Source organism: Cryptomeria japonica, chromosome 9 (genome assembly GCF_030272615.1).
Source record: "Cryptomeria japonica chromosome 9, Sugi_1.0, whole genome shotgun sequence".
NCBI lineage: Eukaryota > Viridiplantae > Streptophyta > Pinopsida > Cupressales > Cupressaceae > Cryptomeria > Cryptomeria japonica.
The window spans coordinates 339,475,724-339,490,999 of record NC_081413.1 but is presented as its reverse complement, the minus strand read 5'-3'; the positions used below and the strand labels follow the sequence as shown (position 1 = coordinate 339,490,999).

Sequence of the window (15,276 nt, the reverse complement as noted above, 5' to 3'; positions counted from 1 at the left end):
AACCAAGACCAAGGGCACGTAACGAGCCTCCGAGTCATTCGGCTTTTTGGCCCACAAGTATGGCTGGACCTTCAGTCCATCTATCTCGGGGTGGCGTACTTGATGAAGGAAGACCGGTACTGCTATATCTTCCTATAAACATTTTACATTGATTCCAAACATGATTGCTGATGGAAATTAATTAAATAATTATTTATCCTATATTTCTTGATGAAATCCATAGATTTATTCAAATGGCTGTAATAACTTATTTCTGAAATACATTTATTGCTGCTCTCAATCTATATTCTAAATTAATTTATTTCTTTTTATATATACTTATGTTTTTTATAGTCTGATTTATTTCAATTCTCACTTTATTTCTATTCCCAAATAGGTGTCTTATTTCCCAATTCTTACTTCTTTCATTACATGCCTTCCTCAAATGAGGCTTCCTCCTTTTATACCCTCCAAGGTGGGAAGGGTCACAATGTCATGCCCCTGATCATCTCATAATGGACATAATGATAATATTCAATACCACATTAGAAATAAATAAATAAATTGAGAAAGTTGTCTTATTCAAGACTTCACAATTTTTTGTGGTTGCGTTTAGACCAAGACTGACTCTATCCTATTAGATGAACTAACCCTGCACCGATGCATAAGATGATTAACACAGTGATCACTATACAACCATACTTAGACAAAGACTTTATTAAGGAGAGACCAATGTGTCAGTATATATGTTAAGGATCAGCGAATTAATGTTCATTAAGGCAGCAATTTATTATGTTATAAAGCTGCGGTTACATATAAGTCAAAAAGTAACAATTAAAGAGCAGCTAAGATAATAAGAAGATGGCAACACACAAAAAATCGTCTTAATCATAAGACTTCACAATTTTCTTATAAGAGAAGATGCAGGCAGCGATCCTTTTAAAATCTACATCAACAACAGTGCAGTGATCCGTGTCCAAGCTAGCATGACATTGAATGGATTAAGGAAATGATAGTAATTGTGTGCATTAACAAGTGCTATTAATAATCCTTGATGAGGTGCGATCACCTTAATTATTATTTGTTAGAGGCAAAGGACAAATGATCAAGGATCGCCGCTTTTCTAAGGAGGATACCCGTGGGAAGAGACATTTCCTTCCACCCAATGAAGAGATATATAAGTGGCATATCGACCTCCAAATGGGGAGCATCAAATAGAATAACATCTGTATCTACCAAAGATGAAAATCAATAATTGGCAGTGTTGCCGGAAACTCCGTTGTCCCTCCCCAGGAACGCATTTCTCCGTATCTGTTCCCGTTTCTGAAACGTATATGCATCCGATACAGCCCAGATACACGTCGAATATTGTACCCACGCATGCCCAAAAATCCTAGATTTCCAACCATGCTAAATACTAATGTGATTTGATTTTAAAAAAAATTGACGTAAATCTTCCTAAATTTAATTTTAAAAAACTTCATTAATGCATTTTTAAAAGAAAAATGGTATTAACAAAACCTACACCAAATGAGAAAGACAAATGAAATGTTTTTCTATTTCAGTGACCCATTTTCTGGGTTATCTTCCAATGCAACTCTTCTATTTTTGCATATTATAAAATGTTAATTCAACTTATCATTATTTATGTAAAATTATGTGTCTATATTGCTTTTGAAGTAATGAAAATTTACTCGAATAACTTAGAAAATTGTGTTAAATATATGTGTATGTGTTTTTTATGAATGACGTGTCCAGCCGTATCCATATTGGGGGTCTCAAAAAATAGCCGTATCCGTATCCGATACCGTATCCGTATCCGATACCGTATCCGTGTCCATGCAACTTTGATAATTAGGAAGCAACTGATCCTAGCAATATTGGTGCTCATAAGACAACAGATCAGCAGCAATCAAGCATATAAACTGATCAGATCAGAGGATTACTACATATTGCAGACAGTAGCAATCTTATTCATCTGTGTTATGCAATATGGTGATGTTTTAGAGATAATTCCTCACATAATGACAAAGGCAATAAGGTGTAGATAATATAATAGTATATTTGATATGTAATCTCCCTTATATGGATGTATGCAATATGATAATATATTTTACTCTCTTAGATTTCCTAATTTATTCATCAAACTACTGCAAGCAACAGGAAGGGAATACAAGGAGGTAGAACTGATATCAGATCCTCTTCTATGTAGGCCACCCCATGATGGATGACTGACGTGTGCTATATGTGGGCCAAGGGGTATAAAGTCCGCTCTTGGGCTTTTAGATGGGAAGGATACTCCGGGCAACCTATTGTGGTTTCCTCCCCAACCTCTACCATGGTTGATTGTTGGAATGGATTTAAAGAAGTCTCAATCATAGGAAGGTAGATAAGGTGGCACAAATAGGGAGGGCAGAGACAAGCTTCCCCACTAAGTACACCACCTCGTGAGGGATGAATGGTGGACTGCCACATGGGGCCAAGAGGGATGGTATATTCGCTCTTGGTCTTGGTGTGAGGATTGCTTCAGGCACTCTATCATATCTCCTCATCCAAGCCCTGTTATGGTTGAATCCCAATAATGAATTATAGATATTATATGATTTATTTCAATTAAGATGGTTATGAATATATGTTCTTTAACCCTAGTAGAAATGATTGATTTTATGAATTATATTTTCGATTATTGTCTTACCTGATTGCAGGATCTGAACCAGGATCTGTCTGTCTTAAGCGTTTTTTTAGGTAAAGTTATATCTCTAACTATATTACATTTCTTGTTCTTTTTGAACTTGTGATTCTAGGGTAAAGTTTAGGGTATTCCCAAAAGGGTACATTACACAACTCTTATTTTTTGAAAAAATACAACTTATGCAACTGCTGCCCTTTCACCTTGCAATTGCTGCCCTTCGCTGCTTAGTATACCATAATTAGTCGCTGCTAGGGATAAATGGTAATTAATATTACTCAAGGGAAATTGCTAACCAGCAATGATAATTACACCTTTCTTTTATAACTGGGTCGGCCCCTCACATTGGATAGCTATTATTGTTATTATTTTTTGCCTAGACTTATTTATAAGGTTGGCGCCTTGAATTGCTAATATACTGTCACCCAGGTTTACTGTTAATAAAGGTGGCAACTTGTTTTTATTAAGGCTGCTAAGCCTAGTGTGGCAGGGGCATGATAATAGTGTGCATCTTTATAAGACTAAGAGATAGCCCTAGTTCATCAAGCAAACATCTTTACATGTCTATCTGCCTAATTGAGTTTACTAAGATTAACAAGATGATCTCGCCATATTGGGAGGTAGCGAATTGTGACTATTAAATTCCATCTCTATCATAATGTTATAAATAGAGGATGCATAACCATCTTATTTTGGGGTTGTAAACATTATTTGGGCACAATAAAATAGTTGTTATTTTTTTGTGTTAAATTTTTCGTAAACTCATGTCAATTCTATAAATGTGGAAGGCTTCTGGACAAGGTGGAATGTATAGAAACCTGATGAGCTCGTGTCAGATTATAGTCATATTTGAACATGTTATCTCTGTTTTTCTTTATATCATATGAATAATCTCTTACCTTCATACCCGTTGATGTGTTTTTTATGCACATGCGAACACAGAATAAAATACCAAGGTATCTTATCCTCTCTTGAACAAAGTCTCTCATATGCTATGCTTTGTGATCAAATGAGACAACTCCAAGGTTACGAAATGTCAGGTCTTGACTTGTGGATAAGTTCAGTGGTTTGATGTGATAATGCTGGAATCACAAGGGGACTTACGTTTTACATGAATGCTCAATCTTATCATGGATCAGGATAGGTATGCCGATAACTTAGGATTTGGCAATGAAGCTCCGGACTTAATTTCTAACTAAAAAATGGGCAAAAGGAATAGGGTTCAGGAAATCTATTCTAAGCCTAGGAATGTAGGAAATGATGAACAAATTTAGTGGAATCAAACTAGGCAAGGTCTCACAAACACAGGTATTGACACAAGCTTAGTGCAATCATCTAAGGTATACTTGTGGATTTTCAAACTATTACCATCAAACGTTGACACCATCCAAGTTGACGCTTGTCAAGGGACGCATAATAATTGAAGTTAAGCTTACTCAAATTTCCAGTTGACCACACAAGGCACACTTACCAACGGCAAGAGGCTAGTGGTATGGATTAAGGATTCCACACAAATATATTCAACAAATCTTTCATTCAATCTAACAAACATGAAAACAAATTCTAATCTAAAATTCTAATCTAACTTGGAGGAATTGAGAACCGTGAATGCAAAGACAACATTTGAAGAGCAAAATCACCAACAATTGAACAATGATTTAGATTCAAATAGCTGCAGCATATACCAACAATCCTACAAAAACTCTCTTATCGGCAAAGACAAACGCTAGGAAATTAGGCAAAACTTCTACTCTAAAAAGCGAGAAGTGGGGGTCCCCATTTGCAATGGGGTGATGTGTGAAGACGTCACAACAATACCATGCTACATTTATTATGCGACATTCAATTTGAACTACTCTAAAAGGGCATCCTCTTTGGTACTATTTTATGGCATTCATTGTTAGCTAATTCTTTTGGATTTGGCCCTAATGTTGGATCTGGATTTTTCAGAGGGGCTGAGTTTGTCTCATAATTTGAACTTTTTTTACTTTATAGAAACCTGATGAGTTTGTGTCAGCAGATTATAGTCATATTTGAACATGTTATCTCTGTTTTTCCTTATATCATATGTATAATCTCTTACCGTCATACCATGCTACATTCAATTTGAACTACTCTAAAAGGGCATCCTCTTTGGTACTATTCTATGGCATTCATAGTTGGCTAATTCTTTTGGATTTGGCCCTAATCTGTTGGATCTGGATTTTTCAGAGGGGTCGAGTTTGTCTCATAATTTGAACTTTTTTTTATTTTATAGAAACCTGACGAGTTTGTGTCAGATTATAGTCATATTTGAACATGTTATCTCTGTTTTTTCTTATATCATATGAATAATCTCTTACCTTCATACCATGCTACATTTATTATGCGACATTCAATTTAAACTACTTTAAAAGGGCATCCTCTTTGGTACTATTCTATGGCATTCATAGTTAGCTAATTCTTTTGGATTTGGCCCTAATCTGTTGGATCTGGATTTTTCAGAGGGGCTGAGTTTGTCTCATAATTTGAACTTTTTTTATTTTAAATAATTTTTTTATTTTAAATAATTTTTTTATTTGTCTACAAATTCATGTCCCAGCTAATTTGCTCTGCTCAACAATAAGTTGAAATTTACACATGTTTATGTTAACATTTTGCATTCATAACATTTTTATGAAGCCGCATTTCAATTTTCTAATAAAATTTTATATTTTAAATATTTCCCATCCTAATCCAAATTTCTCTGTTGGATTTGGAGATAGGCAGAGTTGAAGACCATGATGCACCCTAACACCTCACCGTATGCCTATCCATCCTTAATGAGAACAATGAACAAATCAGCAACAGAGTAATATTTGATTGATCTATAAAATCTTGAAAGGCGAGGTATTTCTGAATTTGTTCCATGCAGACATGTTTGTAACTTTGTCGAGAGAGCAGCTTTAATAGGCGACACAAAGAGTGTGCATAGCATTCACACAGAATGGGACTAAGATCTTTGGGACTAAAAAATTCCTAGGATAGGGACGACAAGGGAGATGGAGGGATGTATTTCTGGGAGGCCATATTTTAGGGGGTGACGGTACCAAATTTTTAAGATATTTTAATCTATGTTACATCAAGTTTTCTCTTCAAATAAAAGGAATTTTTTTAAAATAGGAAAATTCCAAATGCTCATACCAAGTTTTAGGGGAGGCCATATTTTAGGGGGTGGTAGGGGACTAAAATCTTTGAGATCTTTTAATCTATGTTATACCAAGTTTTCTTTTAAATAAAGGAAATTTTAAATAATCATATGATAACATTTATAAGGCATACACCGTATCATTCATGTGCATTATAAGTTTAGAGCTGAATTCAGATTTCACGCATGTTCAAGCAGTAGCATTCTAATAATGTGTAAATAACTCAATATTTTGCAGTGCTTTTTTAGTTCAAATGTTTTCACACAACTGATATGGCAGTTGGATTGGATGCTCTTGCAGTTCAAATGTTTTTGCACAACTGATACGACACTTGGACTGGATGCCTTTTATCATCTTATCTGACTTCAGCTATACTTGGTGCAAATTTAATTTGAAAAAACACTGCAACTGGAAATTTTTTTGTCTACTGTACTGGTTCAAATTTTGAGTTTATAATATTATATAAATGGCACTTAAAAATGAGTTTATAATATTTTTTGCCTCCTAGCTCTCTCTACTATCCTGATGATGGATCACGGAGTGTGATTCGAAACGTTGATGCAAAAATCAAAACCACAATCTAATCCAGAAATTCAGCATAGACTAATATTATGGTTTGTGGAAATCTTATATCATTAATCAATGCATTGGTGTCAAGCCTATGGATTGTATTATAATATACTGAAATTTCCCAGTTACAGGGTGCACATCTAATGATTTGATAATCATGGTCCACTGAAATAGTAGCCTTCCTTGGAACATGTGTATTTCGACCTTAGCAGTTGTTATGCATATACTAGCAGTTGTATTTTAATCTTGACAATTTGGCATGCATGTACAAGTGATTGTTGTTGCATTTGGATCTTGGTCATTGCTATGCATATACTAGCAATTCTTGTATTTGAAACTTGGCAATTGGTATGCATATACAATACAAGCAATTGTTGTTAAGTGCTCTAAATTTGACACTGATCTTTGGCTTTTTTGTTTGCAAAGGTGTGGGCTGTGGCTGATTCAAAACGGCAGGGATTTCTTGGCTTTAAGGAGTTTGTTACAGCAATGCAGGTTTAGCTTAGACATTGATTTTTGTTTTAGCATCTATTAAATTTTTTAAACTTGAATAGTATTTGCATCTTATTAACTTCTTCCTGTATTAAACAGATAATATCTTTAGCTCAGAAAGGGACTGAGGTCACTGCTGATATTCTTAAGAATACAGGTAAAAACTCTACAGAGGTCCTGAAAGTTTCTAGAATTATTCCTGTCGTCACATTATGCTGATGGTATTCTCATATAACATTTTTTAAGCATAATAGGATATGATGTTCATTCATTAGCTATTATATTTGTCTCTCCCCTGTATACTGACAATGTTGGGTTGGTGAATATATTATTTAAAAATCAGAGGTGGAGAATATCAGTCCTCCTGCAATGGAAGGGTTGGATGAGCTCTTATCTGTATGCCTTTTCTTCAAGTTTTGCTCTTATTTCATTGTCCAATTAGATTTATTTCCATTCTGTGCTTAGTGCTGAATACTATATTACATGCTGCATTGGAAACATACAGAGACGCAGATCATCACCATTAAAATTGGCAGCAGAATCAAATGGTAAGGTTATGCTTTTGCTATTTGGATATGCATTTGTAATAATCTGATTTGCCATTTCAAGAACTAAAAGTTTGGACCTATATTCTTGTTTGTTAAATGTATCTCTAAACCTCCACTGGGTGTTAGCAGGTTCATCAAACCAATTACAAGCAGAATCAGCTCAGTGGTTTACATCTAAATCAACCAAGAAGGTAGATATTTTTGGTAGCTGAATGTTTCCTGGGTCTTGCCTTGCTATTGCAATGTGTGAAAATGGATGATTCCTTAAAATAGCTGTTCATGTTGTCAGGAATGATCAAAGTGGCTTAATGCTGTTTCCTGTTCAACATCAATTTTACTTTAGCCTAAAATTTTTTTCATATCGCTGAATTTTAATTTTGGGTGAAATTGTTTTTGTTTGGCCTTGACTTTAATTCTTATTATGTTGTTGAATATTAACTAGCCTAGTTTGCTTGAAGTTATTGAAATTCAATGAAATATTGCTAAGGAGTGGATCCTGAATTGCAATATGGCTGATAAAATTTAGGGTTTTATATCTTCTGAAACCTGTGCTTTTTGAATATACTTTTGGAAATTTCACTCCAGAAGTTCAAGGAGTTGTTGATGACTTTTGAATGCTGTTTCTATGGTTTGTCTATAGTTAGTAGTTGTTTGAAGTTAATGGTGTAAAACAGAGTTCACTAGGAGATTTTGGAGGGAAAAGTGAAATCATTGAAATTCAGCTTGAACTCTCAACTTTGTGAAAAATTGTTGGTGGATTTATGGATAATTGTTTGACTTCCGTTTCTATTTTGTGATTCTTAGACAGGCTGTTTCTATTTAGACCTTTGGAGTTTCCATATTTGTCATTTCTTCTGGTTATTGTTCTATGCATGTTCCTAATATCCTACCCTATGATTTGTTGCACAATTTAGATTTTGAATTTAAAGGGATTCTTGTCCAGGAATATCAGTACAAATACTTTTTTGATGTGTTTCTGGAAGTTCTTGCTATAAGGGAAGCATACTCTGTGTATGCGAGAAAAATTTGCAGTTCCTAAGAATATTCTGAGAAAGGGGAACAAGTGATCCACACAATCACCACAGATATAAATCTTAAAAGTGAGAAGGTTGCATATCCACATATGTTTGAAAAGAACCTAAAAAGATCCAAATGAATTAATCTAGGTGACTTGTGATTGTGTAATTTACTAGTCTGAGATAAGTTGACTACTGTTATTTTGGTGATAAGGTAGGCAAAAGCTTGTAAAATGCAAAAGGTGTATTCTGGTATCAAAGATTTGGAGATTTAAGTGTAGTTCGCTAAATCAGAATGGATTGCAATCTATAGAATTGCCAGTGAATTACATATACTTCCCAAGGGCCAAAGGGTAGAACATGGATCAATCTACTTTTAGTATGTAAATCGACATCCAAACACCAAATTGGGTTTTTTGTTGAGGAACTCACAGTTCATTTAATTTATTTTGATTAAATATAGGGAATCTATTGGATCAATTTACTTGTAGGATGTAAATTGACAGCCAAACACTAAACTAGGGTTATTGGTGAGATGATTACAGTTTGTTGATTTGTTTTGATTAAATATAGGGAATCTATTGGGCCCTTACCCACATGAAAGATGTAAATTGATCAATCTACTTGTAGGATGTAAATCGACACCCAAACATCAAACTGGATCAATCTAATTGTAGGATGTAAATAGACACCCAAACTTTAAACAGATACCAGAAAATATAATCTTCAATTAAGCACACAAACAAAATGAAAAGATTAACAAAGAATAAAACAAGAACCAAGAGTCATAAGATACATGAACCAAACATCTTATTGATACTAGAACCGAGAGGCTGCATTAAAGATGGATCAAACAACAGCTCCACATTGTCAGCCATTCCTCCAAACAAAATCCTCACTTGGCTTCTCCTTCCTTGGCACCCTCTAATGAACCAAATCTGAATGCTTCTTACTTGAAGACCACTTTGACCATCCATGCCCAACTTGGTTGCCTTTAAAAGCCATTTGAATGGAATTCCTTTGAAATCCACATTGTCAACCTTCCCTCCAAATGAAATCCCCACTTGGCTTCTCCTTCCTTGGCACCCACTGAATACTTCTTACTAGAAGATCACTTTGGCTTTCTATGCCTAAATTGATTTCATTTACATCATTTGGATAGAATTCCTTTGCAATCCACATGTTGCAACCTCAAATTTGACAAAGATCAAATTTGCATCAACCTAAAGATTGGGTGAGAGAGATTCATGAACACCCAAACCTTGGAAAAACTACCACAAGAACCATCCCAATTCGTGTTTCAACTTGACAAAGGTGCCAATTCATTTCACAAACAACTGATTCATTTCAATCGATCTGCACACGAATGGAAGCTGATAGATGTTAATCTAGGATGAAGCACTTGAAAAAATGACCTTCCTAAGATTGAAAAAAGGTTGCTAAGGGTGTAAAAAGTGCCCAAATCTGCCATGAAACCATGACCCTTGTATCCAAATACACTTGTTGTATTTGGGTGAATAAAACTATTGAAGGAAAAAGCTCTTCAAGAGAGTTGATGGCAAAGGAAGGAATATTTGGCCAAGGAACAACCATCCATTTGGAAAATGCCTTCTTGCTCATAGCCTTTCCCACAAACTTGCCCCTAAAAATTTAGTTTCTTGTGATATAGAAAATTCAACCACATTCTCTTAGGACAGATCCACATTGAGTGATCTTCTGTCAGGCAGAAAAAAAGGGATAATCCCCTAAAGCAAGCACAATTGCTCCACAGGTATGCTCTTGCTGAGCACAGTTGTCTAGCTCCTTCACAACAATTGCAACAGGCACCATTGGCTTCAAGGAAGAAACATGAGAGGAACCTACCCTTTTATGATTTTATCAGAAGCCATTAGCCAAAGAGAACCATTTGATCCTTTAATCATAATTGATTGGCGACCTATCCCCACACGTGAGAGCAAAAAGAGACAGAAATTGCATCACACATGAAAGGGGTTCCCAACATTTTTGCAATCTTGATAAATCAATCTCTCTTTACACGAATCTTGACATAGCACCACCCTTTCGATGGCTAAAGAAGTACTAGGTGGAGCCAAAATAGATTCAAGTGCAAGATCACCTTTCTTCGCTCCACACCCTTCCAAATCTGGTTGCCATGAGACACAAAAGGGAAGGTAGATAGCCATTCATCAAAGTGATCCACACAATCTTTACCAAAGTGATCTGGTTGCTATGAGACACAAAAGGGAAGGTAGACAGCCATTCATCAAAGTGATCCACACAATCTTTACCAAAGTGGTTTGTTTGGTTTTCATCCTCCTCTAGTAAGTGCAGCTAAAGTTCCCATTCCATGGTTATTAGACACCTTTTTGCTAGATCTTATATTCAAAGCACAAACCCTTAAGGCTTTTCCGATAGACATCCCCCTCTAAAGTTCTAATACTATTTATATATCATATGAAATGTGAAACTCATATAATAAATTAATCAATATTTATAAAAATATTCATTTTAGATCTTTTAATACATAATAAATATATTAATATATTATATAAAAATAAATTATATACTATTCTTTTTTTTTTTGTGAATGAAGAAACGATCAACAAAATTAAATACATATAAATGAAAAGAGAGAGTCAACTTCTTGAAGAAACATAAAAGTCCTAGCAATCTATGAAACCAAATAATCTCTTTGAACTATTTAGCAAAATATTTGATAACCACCAGCTCTAGCTTTGTCCCTCCTTGGGCACGCGTATCCTCATATCCGTTCCCGTATCCTAAATGGATACGTATCCAATACAGCCCCTTTGAAGTAAGGAAAATCTCCTAAAATAACTTAGAAAATTGTGTTAAATATATGTGTGTGTTTTTTATGAATGACGTATCCAGCCGTATCCATATTGGGGGTCTTAAAAAATGGCCGTATCCATATCCGATACCATATCCATATTTGTATCTGTATCCGTCTCCATGCAACTTTGGTTGCAAGCATCCTCTTTCTTCATTCCTTGTGGGAAAGAAGAGCCTTATAATCCATTGCATCCCTTACCTATGGTGTTCATTGCATCCAAACACAATCTTTCACCTTTAGTCTCATGTCCTGTATGTTTGTTTTTGGAACCACAATTAGCCTTATCTTCTTGGATTTTGTTCAAGAAATGATGAGGATTTATGTGGAAACCAAATGGTCATCTTCTTTGTTTTGAAAGTTTGCAACTTTCAAGTTTTGAATATAATGTTACTTTGTTGCCTTAGCCTCCATTAAACATGCAGAGTGTTGGAGTCTTGCAAACCAAGCTCACCCACCACATATGGGAGAAGAATTGACACAGTTCTTAAGTGCAAAAATTGCCCAATGGCTTTCAAGAAGCAGCCGTTACAGGGAGCTCTGATCTATTCTCTTGGGTGTCCAAATAAACAACTTTAGTTCCTGTATGTAGGAATCGTTAGATGCTTACCAACTTTGAGAACCCATTTTTGGAACTAGATTGTCAAAGACCCAGGCACATTAGGGAAGGAACACACATCAAACTTATGATTAATTTTCTTAGGATGAAAATGTCTATACTACAAACTCTCAACAACCATATGCTGATGCATTCTAACCCTGAGAATCTTATCAGACGGTTAGGATTTAGCAGCCAAACCAATTTAAAGTCACACAAAACAATTCACAGAAACAATGATAGTTTATTTATTGATTACAGCAACAAAACATCCTAGGAGTAGAAGGAATGCAATCAAAGTTTATCTCATTGATCACAACATTCTTATTTAGAGCTTTTGGTTGTCTCCAACTAGCCTCAACATCTCCACAAAAAACTTTGTCGAACTCCCTTCAAAAATGCCCTCTCTAGCCTTTTCCACAGGAGCATTGTATTGCCATTTTATAGGTTGGTTGGGGAAATTGAGTTGTTGGGAAATTGTCACAACTAAATTGCCCTTCAAGAAATGTTTTGCTCTCAAGGAATTTCTTCTTTGCAAGAGTATTGTATTGCCATTTTATAGGCTGGTTGGGGAAATTGAGCTGTTTGGAAATTGTCACAACTAAATCGCCCTCCAAGAAACATTTTGCCTTCAAGGAATTTTGATTGCTAGGCATTTATTGTCCAAGTCTTGTTCTTGTCTCTTTCTCGTCATTTCGGTGAAATCGAGCTTCCACAAACTTACTTCAGCATCTGTACAAGTACATAAACTAGGAACATCACTGAAATAGTCTTCTTTTGACGAAATTGGTTTTCAGCTAACTCACTTTTCATGAATCAATCTTTTTTTCATCTCATCAACTTCCTTCTTTGATGATTTCTTCTTTTGGCGAATAAGAGGTTCCTGAATTAATGATTTTGCCAAAGACAATCTTCCAACTTTTCTTTGTGTTTCAGCGAACTTGAGAACTTGTGATCCTTTTTAGCAAACCTCTAGGTTCGCGAAATTGAACAAGTGTTGAACTTAAGTGTTTAACTTTTCCAAAGGTCACTTAGCCAAATTTGAAATGAACAATTTCTCCTATGACAAAATCATAATGACCAACTGAAAATAAAACGAAATTTTATGTTTTGGTTGATGCTGGATTGCTTGTGGACCCGGATGCTCTCTTGCATTAGACATATTTGGTAAGTGAAATGTTCCATGAGTTTGGAACTCACGAACTTTTTGGTAAGTCTGAGACTTGAATTTCATGCTTAGCCAATTTTTCAGCAGTCATCCAAGAGGCTTCATTCGCAGTTCTGTTCTTCCAACAGACCATATGTTCCATATATTCTTTCTCCTTATTTTTTGGCCAAATGAGAATCAATCACTCTGTCTATCTCTTAAAATTTCTTTTCAGGCAACTGACATATCCATGCTTGTGCATCTTGCAAATCTAAATGTGTAGCCCCTTTTATGCTTGTCTCATCTTCATAATACTTGTGCAAATCAACAAAAATAGAAATGTGAGATATCTATATTCGTTGGAAGTTCAATTTCATAGGCATTGGATGAAAACATTCTCAATACCCTACATGGGCTGAACTTCTTCCATTTTAGGTTCATTGTGGGAAACTCTCTTTACTTAAATGTGCCAAAACCAAGTCACCTACCTGGTGCTCTTGTTCTCTTCTATGCTTATCACCATGTTTCTTATATTTCATGGCACTCTTTTCCAAATTCTTTTCTACTTCCTTTTGTAACTCACAAAGATATTCATAAATCTTTTGCCACATCACTTTTCCTATTCAAATTTGCACTATCCCTCAATTCATCAACACCTCTAAGACTATACCCATAAACAATATGAAAAGGACTTTCTCCCACGCTCCTATTGATTGAATTATCAAAAGCAAACTCTGCATACGCTAAAAATATTCCCACTTACTGGGCTTGTCACATACCAAACATTGCAGCAAATTACCCAAACTTTTCTTCACAGTTTCCATTTGACTATTTGTTTGAGGATGGTAAGCTAAATTGAAACCCAACTGTGTCCTCATCTTCGTTGACAAATTGCACCAAAAATGACCAACAAACTTGGTGTCTCGATTTGAGGCAATACATTTTGGCAAGCCATGCAGCCTAACTACCTTTTTGAAAATTAATGTAGCTATCTGGGATGCATCATTACTCTTTTGGCATGGGGGGATGAAACGAAACAATTTAGAAAATCTATCAACTAAAAAAATTGAATCATTACCTCTTTGTGTTCGAGGTAATCTTTAAACAAAATCCAAACTAATGTGCCCCCACGGTCTTTCCAGTATAGGCAATGTCTGATACAACAAACCTCAAATATACTAATTCATTCTTCGTAAAGCTATACTTTTTCAAATTACTAGCAACCCTTTCTCCTTCGATCTCTATAATATTGTCTTAACATGCAACAAATGCTCTTCCTTTATCTTATTGAATATCAAAATATCATCTAAATATATAATCACAAACTTACCAAGAAAAGGCTTTAAGACTTTGTTCATCAATCTCATGAAAGTGTTGGGGAGATTTGTTAACCCAATCGGCATCTCTAACCATTCATACAATCGGTCCTTAATCTTGAATGCTATTTTCCACTGGTCTCCTTCTTTGATTCAAGTTTCATACAATCGGTCCTTAATCTTGAATGCTATTTTCCACTGGTCTCCTTCTTTGATTCAAACTTGATGATGTCTGTTCTTCAAGTCAATTTGCGTGAAGTACTTGGCTCCACTTAAACAATTCATCATATCATCCATTTGTGGCAATGGGAACCTATACTTGATGGTTATCTTATTTATTGATTGTAAATTTTACACATTCACCACTCATCTTTTTTTGGTGTCAACACTACTATTACAACACATTGATTGAGTCTTTCTTGAATTAACCCCTTATCCAGCAATTTCTGTACTTGCCTGTTAATCTCCTCATTCTCTATAGGTGTTATTCTATATGGTGCTTTATTTGGTAAACTTGCACCAGGTCAAGTTCATACGGTGACTTATCTCTTTTATAGGTGACAGTCCATTTGGCAACTCTTTCATCATTATTTTCGTATACTCATCCAAAGTTTCTTGAATTTCTATTGGTAGACCTTCCTTCTTCTCTATTGTCAGAGCTCTTGCATGTTTATTGATAAAAACATTGCAAACCTTATCCTTTTTCACATCTTTCAAAAACTGTTTAGTAGTTACCGAACAAATTTTAGAATGCTTTCTCCCCTTTATTTATTTTATATGTATTACTTCTTCCATCATGCACAACTTGTCTATCAAATTGCGAAGGCCTACCGAACAAAATATGGCATGCATCCATTGGCATTATATTGCACAAAATCTCATCCTTATACCTACCAATTTGAA

General features: G+C 35.2%; 1 protein-coding gene across 2 annotated transcripts in view; it reads left to right on the top strand.

The window, feature by feature from the left end:
- Window positions 1–15,276, top strand: part of LOC131029718 (EH domain-containing protein 1) — a 62,348-nt gene that overhangs the window by 21,620 nt on the left and 25,452 nt on the right. For both annotated transcript variants that reach the window (XM_057960339.1, XM_057960338.1), the window contains exons 3-7: window positions 6,832–6,900; window positions 6,997–7,054; window positions 7,241–7,293; window positions 7,403–7,445; window positions 7,575–7,636. In XM_057960339.1, coding sequence (XP_057816322.1) covers window positions 6,832–6,900; window positions 6,997–7,054; window positions 7,241–7,293; window positions 7,403–7,445; window positions 7,575–7,636 — 285 coding nt within the window. The remainder of the gene's footprint in view (window positions 1–6,831; window positions 6,901–6,996; window positions 7,055–7,240; window positions 7,294–7,402; window positions 7,446–7,574; window positions 7,637–15,276) is intronic.